Source organism: Chlamydotis macqueenii, chromosome 2 (assembly GCF_036417535.1).
Source record: "Chlamydotis macqueenii isolate bChlMac1 chromosome 2, bChlMac1.mat, whole genome shotgun sequence".
NCBI lineage: Eukaryota > Metazoa > Chordata > Aves > Otidiformes > Otididae > Chlamydotis > Chlamydotis macqueenii.
The window spans coordinates 141,537,398-141,550,752 of record NC_141557.1 but is presented as its reverse complement, the minus strand read 5'-3'; the positions used below and the strand labels follow the sequence as shown (position 1 = coordinate 141,550,752).

The 13,355-nt window shown below is 45.6% G+C and overlaps 1 protein-coding gene across 2 annotated transcripts in view; it reads left to right on the top strand.

Annotated features, from left to right (window-relative positions):
• The first annotated feature begins 4,525 nt into the window (after positions 1 to 4,525).
• SNX31 (sorting nexin 31) overlaps positions 4,526 to 13,355 on the top strand; it is a 32,915-nt gene continuing 24,085 nt past the window's right edge. Inside the window, exons 1-3 of one of the 2 annotated variants that reach the window (XM_086742507.1) lie at positions 4,526 to 4,621; positions 4,699 to 4,742; positions 12,524 to 12,633. In XM_086742507.1, coding sequence (XP_086598633.1) covers positions 4,556 to 4,621; positions 4,699 to 4,742; positions 12,524 to 12,633 — 220 coding nt within the window. In that variant the 5' untranslated portion in view covers positions 4,526 to 4,555. Of the gene's footprint in view, positions 4,622 to 4,698; positions 4,774 to 12,518; positions 12,634 to 13,355 lie in introns of both variants that reach the window. The other variant, XM_086742506.1, reaches the window with a different exon arrangement.

Below are 13,355 nucleotides of genomic sequence, written 5' to 3'. Positions count from 1 at the left end.
GGTAAATCCTACAAAGGAGGTGGTTCAAACAAGATCTGTACATAAGAGGTTGAATGTACAACCATAATTTTATATAATGTCAACTATAAAAACATTAAACCCTTGGAGACAGTTTTAAAGACCTAAAAATATTTAGCACCATAATAAAAATGTTGAAGAATTGGATGATACTAAAGATTCAATGGAAGGTCTAAAGGACGATATGAAGACCTAACTACAGGAGTTTCGGGGCCCTAGCAGGAAAGTAAGAGCCCACCTCACTTCTTGTTTCCCCAGATCAGACATAATGTGTCTTTGGTGAATCTGCTGGAGTTAAACCAAACTAATTTTTATGTTTTATAAGAAGGTGCGAGTTACTTCACCTCTTGTGTATGGGGAAACTGAAAAAGCAGGAAAAGAGGTGTTCCTCCAGCTTCATAGAAGGCTTTTGTGGGTGTGTCAAGCACTAGCACCTGTTCCAGCCTGAAATACTAGGTAGTTCTACTGATGGAAGGAAACTGTGAGGCAATTCTGCTGAGGCAATCATGACAGCTTAAGAAAACAAAAGCCTGGGTTGGTTGGGTTTATTTCTTCCCACTCCTGATTACATGGTAATTTCCCACTGTATACCACAGACACCTGTTTAATCAATGTCAGGGTGTTTTGTTTTGTTCTGTTTTTTTCAAATCTTAATGAACAATGTGTTTGTTAGTGCCTGTATCAATGTATCTTTAGATACCGTAAAACAGTGCACCACACAGAAAAATCACAGTACTCAGCAGAGGCAGGGCATTGTCCCCTCGGGTTATTAGGCAGCCTAACTGGCCGTCACTTCCTTCTGCCACACGTTCCCTCCAGCATGTGTCAGAGGCTTATGCTGATCCTCTACTGCCCTGCAGCCACCCAGTGCTAAGCTGATTTTGCTGGATCCTCTGGTATTTCATTCTTCTCCATCTTCCTTTCTAAGCACAGCAAATGCTTCAGAGTTTAGCAGCAGCCAAAAGCCTGCTCCTGAAATGAATGGTAATTGGAATGAATGAATGGTACTGTATTCACCACCCGCTCTTCCAAGCAGAATGTGGCTTTATGGGAAACTAAAGCAAAGGTTTGGTGCGGAGGCAATTTGGATTACACATGTTCTCTTTGCTGCTCTGCAGAAGTCCAGGATATTTGGATTTCACTGGGTCTTGGGGGAGGAGGGGACAAGGTAGTGGAAATCAAGATGTTCCTGAGTCAGGCAATGTCATTACAGTTGTATTTACACTAATTAGGTGTCTACCCTCGAATAAATAAGGACATCTTCAGTCCTACCACCTAAATGCATTTCCTTCTCGGGAGCATTGTTAATGATTGCTATGGATAACTGAATGTTGAAAGGCAGCCACTGACCACTTTGGAACAGAATTCTTGGCAAAAGGGTTTTCTGAACTCTGCATCTAATAGACATATTTCTTCTTGGAATAACTGCATGGAAAAAAACCTCCCAAAAAAACAACCAGGATTTGTATTTATTCTCAATAGGTAGAGGAGTTGTGGTCCAAACGGATGTGCTAGAGAGCCACAGTCTTGTCCTCAGGACCACAATTCACTAGGCTTTCCTAGTTAGGTGTTTCAGGTATGTGGCAAAGCAGTTCCAGCCATCCTACTTGGGATTAAATAGGAAGCTCCATTTCTAGGATTAATCCTTCCATTGGAGTTGCTCCCCAAACATGAGCAACATTTTCACCTCCTGCTGGAGTAGTTTAAACAATTAGTGAATTCTTCATAGCTTCCCACGTACCAGAGTTGTCCCTGAGAGGCCATTTGAGTAAATCCAGCACAGGCCTGGATTTACTGGAATCAGAGGTCACTCAAAAAAGTCTCAGTTCTTCTCTCAGATTACTTCTTACGACATGTGTAAGCGGGCACTTTGAATTAAACTGCCTTGTTTCCTTTGCCTCTTTCTCATTTTCCTAAAGGAAAGTCCTAAAGGACTATCCTTTCCTTACAAAGAGAAACACTGAATCCTATGTCCCATTACATCAATTAGCTGCCTCATTAACATCATGGGAAGTGATAGAGCCCCAGACCACCTCTGCAATGAAAAGCCATAGGAAGGCTACAAGGTCTGGCTAGGAAATGCTGCAGGTCTTCTCTGACGGACTTTGAGAGGCAGCACGCTGACTGAAAGAGGATCTGCAGCTCAACTGCTAGCAAAGGAGGCATTCAAGTACTTATCATGTGAAGACTTGAAACCTGGGGAATCCTTGTACGCCCTGCTCCCACCAGCTGATGATTTGCGTTTGGGATCCTGTCTTTTCTGAGCTGGAAGTCACCATCTTACTCACTGCCTTCTCTCTTCACAGGTTTTTCCTCAACCAACAAGCCAGGAGGAGCACACAAAAAACCCCCTAAGCTATGACTCCTCAAAAAGGCAGGCAGAGATTTCAGCACACCAGCAGCCTAACTGCTGTTCCTTAGGCAACTGTGAGTGCGTGTGGTACGACTGCCTCTGCAAAGGAAAGCTTCTAGTCCTGCTTACCTTCTGTAGAACGTGGTCAATAATAATGGATAGTAGCTGTAGCCACACGAAAACACAGCTGGCAGGGTTACAAATCCTTAGGACATGGCATTTGAAGCGAATACAAATTTGAAACAAATGTTTTTAGGTACACCAAAACCACAAGGTGCACATGTAGTTGGAGCTCCCTTTGAAGGACTTGGGCAACAAGAACAAAGAAAGAATATTTTCAAAAAATAATTTGAACCAGATGTATTGGGATTGAATATAATTATCAAGAAAAAAAGGAAATTACAAGCTTGGCTAACATTAAGGTGCCTGTTGCACATTAAGTACTAAGAGTAGTACATCTATGCCAAATAGTCTCTTACTTTCCCCATAACCTGCTAAAGAAACCTCTCTAATCAAGTCATGTTCCAGCTGGCTACAACTGTCCAGAGGTACATTTGTATAGCTCTGAGCACACTTTAAAGTATTCCATGTGATATCTGAGCATTCAGAAAACAAAAAATGATGCCCTGGGCAGGCTAACTGGTTGTGTCACATTGCAGTATCTGGGATCTTGGGTTACATGTAGTCTAGGTTAAACTTGAAGTCAGCAGATGACGTAAAACAGAGACTACAGTTCAAAAAGTGAGCCCAAAACATATTGGATTGTTACATCCGTAAGTGGAAGCTTGCTTAATCCTGTTTCATGCCACTGTAAGAGAGATTTGCCACCAAAGGTAGCTCAGTTTCCCCTCCTGTAGTTTTTCAGAGGGGAACCAGATTCAGGCAGATGAGAAGAGACCACCAACCTAGAATGACATCAGAAGTAGAAAATTCCTGCCCATGGCCCAGAGCATAGATCTTTCCTCTGTTTGCCTATATCTCACATTTTTCCATCAAACTCATTCTGCAGATGCTTTGCCTCCCAGGCTACAAGTGGAAATGTGGATTTGCAAAGTGGCTTGGGATGCCAACAAGGATGCCACAGGGGCCTTGCTCAGGAGGGAAAGGAGTTCCAGAGTCTCCCAGGGTGCAGGTGCCTCATATCCCAGGTACAACAGGGCAGCCGTGACATCAGGAGCTATAAAGCTGCCTTTGTAAGAGGGCGGTTGCATGGGTGCTCCAGAAGTCGTCAGACTGGTTATATTTGGCTGTACAAATGAAGAAAAATAAATCAAGTTATCAAACATGTTACGCAATGTGATTTTAGTTACTCTCCTCCATGTTCTCCAGAATGCCCACAGTTAACACTGTTTTTTGAAAAATACGTACAAACCTTGTTCCACCGGGAAGGGGTTTTCCCCAGTTAGTGAATCATGGCCTTCGCGAAATAAGTTTCTTCCTCTGATGAAGGGCCTTTTGGTGAGGCCGGAGTACTGCACTTAGGTCAGGCCCTGGTTTGCAGGGGAGGCGTTTCAGCTGCATTATTTCCATGCTGATGAACTCATTTCACATCTCCAGCAGCGCCTTTCCCTCAGGGGTACCAGAAATACGCTAAAGGAAGCTATGAAATCCAGTAAGCGTAACTCATCTTTATTGTCTGGTAATTAGTGATAAGCAAAAGTCCCAGGCCAGAGATGGGTCTGCCATTTTAACTGTATTTGACTTCTAGGAAGGCACTGGGTGAAAAAAGGATTTTATTTTCCTACAAACCTGCTGCATACCCCTTTCGCCAGACAGTCCCGAGTTCTCGTGCCTTGAAAAACAGTGAATTATCACCACTTGGTAGTGAATTATCACTTCGCACTCCCCTTCCCAGCGCTATTCGCACTTGGCCAGCTCCGTCCCCGCTGGGCACCAGGTCACCCTGCCGCCCACCCAGCCGGACTGCTTCCCCCGCAGGCACCGCTTGGGGCATTAATTCCATGCGCACGTTGCCCCTGAATCCCAACAAGACCCCCCACGCCCCCTCCCCCGGGGCAGAGCCGCCCCTTTTTCTAGGGGGATTTCAAATAAAAGCCGCCGAGGCTGCGCCTGAGGGGCCTTTCCGCCTCTGTGCCTACGGCAGCGCCCCCTGGCGTCGCGCCTTGCTCACACCTGCGCCTCCCGCAGCCCGCCGCTGCCGTGCGGGCCCGGCCCGGTCCCGCCATGAAGCTGCACTTCAGCATCACCGCCGCCGAGGAGCTGCGGGAGAGGCGCGGGGGGCGCTACGTGGTGGGCGCGGGGCGGGGAGCGGGCGGCGGGGGGCCGGTGCGGGCCGGGCGCGGGTCTGATCGGTGGTGTGCTTGCAGCTGTACTCGGTGTGCCTGGAGGGCTTCCTGCTCGGCAAGGCGCGGTACAGCCAGCTCCGCCGCTGGGACGGGCAGGTGAGGGGCGGCTGGAGGGGCCGGGGAGGGCTCGGTGGGGGCGGCCTGCTGAAGTGCGGGCGACGGTCGGGCCCCGCGGTCGAGCCCGCAGCCAGGCCGGGCCACGGTGAGGGCTGTGGAGCAGGAGGAGCTCTCCCGGCCCTCACAGGCCCAGTGGGGATGGGGACATCGAGTTGTTCCTGCCCAAATGGTTTTAAATGGGTAATGGTTTTAAAATAGAGGGAGGTAGGTTCAGATTGGATATTAGGAAAAAAATTTTTACACTGAGGGTGGTAGAACACTGGCACAGGTTGCCCAGAGAGGTGGTAGATGCCCCATCCCTGGAAACATTCAAGGCCAGGTTGGACAGGGCTCTGAGCAACCTGATCTGGTTGGGGATGTCCCTGCTCCTTGCAGGGGGGTTGGACTGGATGACCTTTAAAGGTCCCTTCAACCCCAAACTGTTCTAGGATTCTAAATCCATATTGTTGAAGCCTTCCTTTCCGCTGACACCGTAGGAATGTGCCTGGCCCCAGCCTGTGCCCTGCCCTCACACCCTGCCCCGTGCCCCCTCCTCATGATGCTGTGCTGGTGGAGGGGCAGAGCTGCTGCTTGTGGGGCAGCTGTGTTTGCGGGGTGAAATCCAGCAGCAACTGAGAGGCAGATCCAAAAAAAAAAACCAAAAAAACACACAAACAAAAAAAACCCACACACACACAAAAAAAACCCACAAAAAAACCAACCAACAACAACAACAAAAAAAAAAACCCCAAAAAACAAGGGACATGGCAGAAGGTCTTGGTAAACTGGCTTAATGGTTGGGGGCTTCTAGTGCCTCTTTTCCTTGGCCTCTGGGAGACAGGTGCAACTGCTTTACTGGGGTCTTTAATCCTATGAACAACTCTAGAAAGTGTATAGAGTTGCAGGGTTTTTTGGACACGCCAGGGGTTAACCAAGTCTTGGATCTTTTGGCCTAAATTTCCGAAGTACCTACCTCAAGAGTGACCCTTTCCCCAGAGGCAATTACAAAACAGCTGGACACAGGCCTGGAGTATTTCAAGATAAAATGGGCATCAGGGAATAATACATGGTCCCAAATAATGGAAGCGGATTATTTCAGGCTGAATCTGCCTGTTTATGTGTCTGCTTTTTTTCTGTTTCTTGACCAAATTGCCTTTATCCCTTCCCCTCTATCCTTCCTCTGGTTTTCTTGGGAAGATAAAAGGGAGCATGTGACATCGAGCTTTTCTGTGGAGGCAGAGTGGCCACCAGCTTTCTCCTTGCTAGCCTGATCTTTCTGGCCTTTGCCAGTCCTTGGCTCCAAGTGAAATCTCTGCCAGCTCTTTTGTCAGTCTGAGTGCACACTGTTATCCCTGCTAAGCAGCCTTAATTTACCTTGACAGCTCTACTTTAGGTCCCTGTTTGATGAATGCTTCTCATGGTAGTGGTTTAGGTGCATGCTCCTTTTTCTGGCAAGCTCCTTCCTGTGCTCTCCGTTGAAGTCATGGGGCCACTCTGGAGCAGATTTTCAGGCAAGGATGGGGATGATGGACTGCTGGGGATCAGTCCGTCTTTCCCAGCTCTGTGTGACAGCACAAACAGTTGGAGTAGCGCAGCTAAAATGCCGTTGAGTCAGCAGCAGGGCTGCCATGTGAAGCAATGTTTGCTGAGGTGTGCTCTTGTGCTCTGGCTCTGCAATTCTTCTCCTTGTGGGAGCTCTCACAGTAATATTTTGCTTTGATTAATGGAGCATTTTGGATAACAGATCTGAGCTAATGAAACAGCTTATGTATTTGCTTGCTTTTTCTTTAAAGCTTACTGTTTCTTGCTCAAGAGGTTTTAACTTCATTAATGCTCTCAGCAAAATCTCTTCCTTCTCTGCATCCTCTGTAACTAAAAGTTTGCCTCTTGCTGGGCTTTACAACTTGTTAGCTGATTTTTTATTTTTAATTCCTGCTGTTGGTAGCTGCCATACTTGGTCTTGAAGCTTAACAACTACACTGCTGTCCCTTAATTTTCTTCCCTATACTTACATGAGGTTGCTCGTCTATAATTATTATGTCCCGTTCTGCTTATTTTCCTTGAAATACTCTGGTAAGATAGAAAAATGCACACATATAAGAAGTCTTAAACTCCAGGATACAGTAATTTCACCCTTCTCACCAGATTGCATGTGGTGTTCACAAAGCCTCACAGATGCAAGAATTCTGTGATGGATGCAGGATGTGAATTAGAAAAAAGCTTCCCTCATGGACAGATTTCTGAATAATTATACTTGATTGATGGTATTTCTTGAACAGTACTCTGGATGTGATGCAGGACTAGTTGTGCCTCTGATCTTCAGGGTGACAATTTCTAAAGCACTGCTATTCAACCTCTACAAGCTCTTCTCCTAACTTGTGACACAAAATCAGGACACATAATTTTTGTTTGTGATGCTGTGCCTTACCTGCCTCTTTTCTCTTGTGTCTTTTCCTCTTGCTGTGCATTTTCCTGCTCCCCATCACTTTATGTTCTGAGAGTGCTTCTGTTGTTTGACAGAAACTGTTCCTCACTGTCTCCCAGAGCAGTTGTTTTCTACAAAAGGACTGTCTGAAGGGAGCAACTGTTCAGAAACTGGTAGTAGGTAGCGTAGTGTAACAGAGCATATGAGGCTTTGGCTACACTATTGAATGGGGAGGTGCAGGTATATGAACTCAGCAGTATTTCCTTACCTCCAAATGAGATTCACAGCCTTAAGCTGAGTACCCGAGGCAAGTGTTATAGAGGGAGGTGTGAACAACAAGCATGATATCCTAAAAGAGATCTTGCTTGGAAGAAGCTGTTTAGGTAGGGCTGACAGAGATGCCGAGGAGAGCAGTGCAACTTCAGCTAATCTCCTCTTGTGAAGACAGGTAGTTGGCTGTGGATTGCTGGAAGGTGCCTGTGTTGGTCTGAGGGTTTACTCCCTTGAACTTCCTCTGGGAGATGGGGCTTTGTGTTGGCCATAAGAGGGTCCAGAGGTGGCTCTGCCTTCTCCCCTTTTGCCCCGTTCTTTTAGGAGCTAGCTAGAGCATTCAATTGTGGGAAATCCAGTTTTGGTTCCCTTTTGTCTTGAGTATTTAGGTGTTATTGGCAGTAGGAAGGACAGCTGGAGAACCAGTATCCCTTTGCTCAGGGTGAACACCATACATGTTGGGCAGTGTTCCTTATTGTTTGCACTTGCTGGACTAAGATTTGTGTAGGCATTATCTGTGAATGACTGCAGCTTCAGCAGGAGTGTCAATGGCAGGTGAATGTGCATTTTAAGGATCTAAGCTTTGGCCCTAGATTCATGCAAGGACAGCTGGGCAGTGCTCACTGTACTGTAGCTGTGTTCTCCTCTGGCTTCAGTTCTGTGGAGACTCCATGCTCACCAGAGCACCCCTAATAGAGCTGTGGGTCTTTATTCTGCTTATAGAGAGGTGAGGCGTGCTTGCAAGAATAACAAGTGACAGGATCTTCTGGAGTGAGGCTAGAGATTACCTGGACAGTGGTTTATGCACTAAAAACGTTACTGGATTTCCTCAAAATTGAACAGTTGCTAAAGACACAGGCTCTCATTGGTTTCCACCTTTGTGATGTTGTGCTGTTTGCATTTGTTCAAATGTAATAATGAACCTATGTTCTATTGTAGGACTGGAAGGAACAGATTTCTTCCAATTGTTGAAGTATTCACTGGTTTACTTCAACAGGGAGTAAATAGGAAGTCTCCGCTGTAGGGTTAAGAGTGAAATGAAACACTCATGGATTCTGATCATGATGCCAGCCTCTACTGAGTCAGCAGCATCTGTGATTGGTATGAATGGCTGTTGGGAAAATAGTTCTAAAAATCTGTTAATTGCAATAAAATGATTGGTGAAAAGGAATTAAATATAGAAAATGTTTTTGGTTTTTTTTTAAACTTCATCTAGCTAGTTATGTACCAGAATAGTCTCATGCCTTTGATTGCTTGGATAGTTTCTGCATATATGTATTTTAATTTTCACATGAAATATGTTTAAGCATTTTTAATCTTAGAATGGTGTCTCCTTTTTTTTAATCAGGTAACTAAGAAGGAAATGCCCAGAGGCCTGTTCATTCTGTATATAATCCATACATAATAGCTTTATAGTTATAATGCTGCTGTTTTTTTCCGGTTAGCAGTTTTGTTTCTGGTGCTCTATCTGAGTTTGGCATCTGCACACCTATCACAGAGCGTGGCCCTGGGTGAAACAGCTCGTCTAGACAGCATAAGCAGGACCTGACACCAAAAAGCAGACCTGTGGGATTAGACTAAGTAGGAGATGATTAATTCTGGTCAGCTACACTTTAAAACTGATGATATCTCCTGCTGAGGAGGGGAAATATTTATTGCAGAAAGATGAAAAAGGAACAGCACCAGCTATGGTGTGTGTCTTTACTCCCCTTTTTGGAGAGATTAGCTCTTAAAGCTTAAAACTGTCATATTTAGGGAAGCTGCTCCTATCTCTTTTAGGTGTAAATCTTGGAGGAATATTAAGTACCTCTTCTACTAGGTTGGAACATCCTGTCTGGGCTTCTAGCACAGTCAGCTTTAAGTGTGTTTTCATGATCCAGTCTCCTGAGGGCTTTTTACTCTTGAAGCTGCCTGTGGGATGGGGAGCTGTGCCCAGCCTCAGTGCTGGATTGTCAGCTGTGGGGCAGGACAGGCCCAAGCAGCTTCCGTGTGTTGTTGATGGGAGCTGCACTTAGTGTCTGCAAAGAAGCTGCTTGGTCAGGCATGTAGAGAGGCCAAAGAATGGGGCTTGTCCCCTTGGACTGCTTGTGGAGCAGGATGGCTTGGAAGTACCTGTCTGGTCAAGTAAGTGCAGTCAGGAGAAAATGGTGCTGCACAGGGCACCCTGGCTCAGGGCTGAGATGTGTGCCTTCTGTGGAGTGGCTTTAGGTTGCAGAAATGAGCCTAGATCCTCCAAAAAAAACAAAGGTTAGAAGCAGATTTGGGGTAGGGAACCCATCTCTTACGGTGGCTTTGGTCTGGTAGGGCAGCAGGCAGTTGGCACCTGGCACCACCAGGTACAGTGTTGTTGTTGACTTGTGTTTAAGATGTAGCCTAGGCTATTGGTTTTGGGAAAACGAATATTTGCTAGTTTTGTTCTGCTAGAATGAAATTTAATGCTGATGGCTGATAGTCTGGTGGAATTTCAACACTGTACACAAATATACACTTTGTTTACGGGCATTTTTCTTTAATTCTTTGAGATGTGAAAAAGTCTAATCAGATGGGAGAAGTTTTGCTTCTGTGTAGTCCAAATTCTGAGGACACACAATTGCATTTCAAGAAACTTACCAGGCAGCCAGCACTGAGGTGAATTAATTTTTTTTTTTAGAGTAGGCAAGAGTCTCAGCTTGTGCAAACCAATGATAACAGTGCAGCTTTGTGCAGGTGAGGCATGGCCTGAACACAGAGGGAGAAGAGGACCTCCTTGTTGTCAATGGTGCTCTGACTTCAGGCAAATTTTTTGCTGTATGTCCTCAGTTTTGCCTGCCTGTAGAGCAGGGATAGTATTTTTCAGTCTCTGGGGGAAGATCACATCTGTGAAGGACTTTAAAGATAAAAAGCACTCTATACTAGCTGTTACTAAACAAAACTAAAAACAAAAACTAAACCAAAGCGTGTGGTGTTATCTGACTCTTTTATGCTGCGTATCTCGGAGTGATTCACACGTATCTAATAATCAGGAACTCAGAAATAGCAGTGTGTAGCCCATGTAGGGAAAGTGAAGCTGTGAGAATGTCTCACTCCTGTTTTTAGCCAACGGGCAGGAAAAGGTATTGCTAATTCTTGCAGTAGTAAACTTTTTTTCTTCAGACTTCAGCTGTTGAAGTCATGTAAAAGACTTGGGCAACTGGGGCCAGAGGGAAAATGTCATCTTTCACAGGATTTAGGGACACTAATTGCTAAGTTGAAACTAGTGCTGAAAATTTATTTGGTAGTAATGTCTCAGCATACTATAGAAGTCTCATATCACTGATTAGATGCCATATTGTTTTGATTTAGGTGAAGGAAAGTTCAAGGCAAACTTGCTGTATTTTTCTGTGTTTCGTAATGTGCATATTGGGATGGTAAACATAGCTCCTCCTTCTCTTGAGATAACTTTGAATCATAGAATCATAGAATGGTTTGGGTTGGAAGAGACCTTCAAAGGTCATCTAGTCCAACCCCCCTGCAAGGAACAGGGACATCCCCGACTAGATCAGGTTGCTCAGAGCCTCATCCAACCTGACCTTGAACGTTTTAAGGGATGGGGCATCCACCACCTTTCTGGGCAACCTGTTCCAGTGTTCTACCACCCTCAGTGTAAAAAAATTTTTCCTAATATCTCATCAGAATCTACCTCCCTCTCTTTTAAAACCATTACCTCTAGTCCTGTCACAACAGGCCCTACTGAAGAGTGTCTCTCCGTCTTTCCTGTAGGCCGCCTTAAGGTACTGGAAGACCACTATAAGGTCTCCCAAGAGCCTCCTCTTTTCCAGGCTGAACAGCCCCAACTCTCTCAGCCTGTCCTCACAGGAGAGGTGCTCTTGCCCTCTCATCTTCATGGCCCTCCTCTGGACCCTCTCCAGCAGGTCCACGTCCTTATGTTAGGTGCTCCAGAAGTGGACACTACTGCAGGTGGGGTCTAACGAGAGCAGAGCAGAGGTGCAGAATCACCTCCCTTGACCTGCTGGCCACACTTCTTTTGATGCAGCCTAGGATGCGGTTGGCCTTCTGAGCTGCAAGCACACGCTGCTGGCTCATGTTTAGCTTCTCATCCACCATCACTCCCAAGTCCCTCTCCTCAGGGCTGGTCTTGATCCATTCTCTGCCCAGCCTGTATTTGTGCCTGGGATTGCCAGAACCCATGTGCAGGACTTTGCACTTGGCCTGGTTGAACGTCATGAGGTTTGCACAGGCCCACCTCTCCAGGTGGCATCTCTCCCCTCCAGCGTGTCAATGGCACCACACAGCTTGGTGTCGTTGGCGAACATTTGCCAACAGCAGAGAATTTTTACACTTCCAAGTGATCAACTACTGCCCAAACCTGTACTGGAACTATCTTATGTTGTTGTAAGATAATGTAATTGTGGTTCTCTAGTCCTTTCAGTTCTCTTTCTAAATGAGATAGGGTTTGTACAGAGACATTATGCTCTTATTTGCCAGCTGATGTAGCTGGAGGAAGAATCAAACGTTCAGATAGTTTATGTTCCTGAAAGATTCTCTGGTTTTTGCTGTTTTTTTTTCCTTTGACAATATTAGATGATCTGATAAAAGATATTATCTCTCATGGACAAAATAATAACAGCCTCTGAGGTAGCACAAGTCAAGGGTGGAAGTCACCAGCTCTTACGAAGTAGTTCTGTGTATATAGATCCAAGAAATCCTGTATGGATGCACTGGGAAGAGGAGACATCTGTAACCATATCTTGTTTGTCCGTGAGGTGTGTAAGACCTAGCTGATAGAGTTAATAAAATGTTACTTCTTTGACTCAGAGCAGGAGCTCAGAAGTGGTAAGACTGTAAAAACAAGAAACCCATGCAAAGAGGTTGCTCACTTGGGCTGTCTTTTGGTGACTGCTTGGGCAAAGGCTTTGTCCTTGCTAAGGGCCATCGGGAGGTGCTGGGTGGGTATACCCATGCCCTTAGCAGGTCATGATGTCTTGCTGTCAAAACAAGAGTGTTGAAAACTCCTTGGAAACTATGAAATACTTCTTCACTGATGCAGAGCTTTCCTTTGGCTGTTTTGCAGCTGAGGCGGCTTTTCGGGAGTGCTGTGCCTCCTTTCCCTCCAAAGTTTTACCTGGCAATGACCAAGTCAATGGCAGATGAGAGACGGTCTCAGCTGGAGCAGTACCTTCAGAATGGTAAGCTTGTATTACAACCTGATAAGCGGAAACCTTTGAGGTTGTGTCTACAAGTGTGACTGCAAGGTGCTTTACCTTCTACACTGAGCTCAGGAAGAGTGTACTTAAAAGGCTGAGGCTAAGCATTGCAGCCCTGTCATCTCTGATTCACTGGCTCTAGAACAGCAGCATATCGTATTTCTCTTATTTCTGAAGTGGCTGCCTTTCTGCAGCTTTCCCCAAATGTAAGGGTGCAGTTTCACAGTAAACTTAACCAAACTTCTCGTTCTGGTGGCAGCCTGTAGTCTTTTCTGGATCAGTGAGCTGAGCCATTGGTCTCTGCTGCTGCACAACTGCCAGAGCTGACACACGGCTGGGTGTGAGAACTCATGGCTGGTGGGTAAAAGAGGGAGGCAGGAAAGACAGGCACTTGGACTGGTAGAAATGTAGTATGGAACTGGGGTCTGCTTAAATATCTTCTCTTCAAGGCTCTCCAGGCAGACTTGTGCGAATTATAACAAAATAAGAGTTTGTAGAAAAACTGAATTTCAGGCGCAACGTATTGTGTTATAAACCAGATCTGCAGGTTCCCTGGAATGCCTCTGGTGAGTTTCATGTAAGCCAAGAAATAAAAAAATACAACCATTTCAACTACCCAAGAAAAAGTGTGTGAGGGAATGAGCTTAAAGAGGTTTTGTAGCCTCTGGCTTCAGATTCTTTATGCCAGGACTTACAAAACAAAC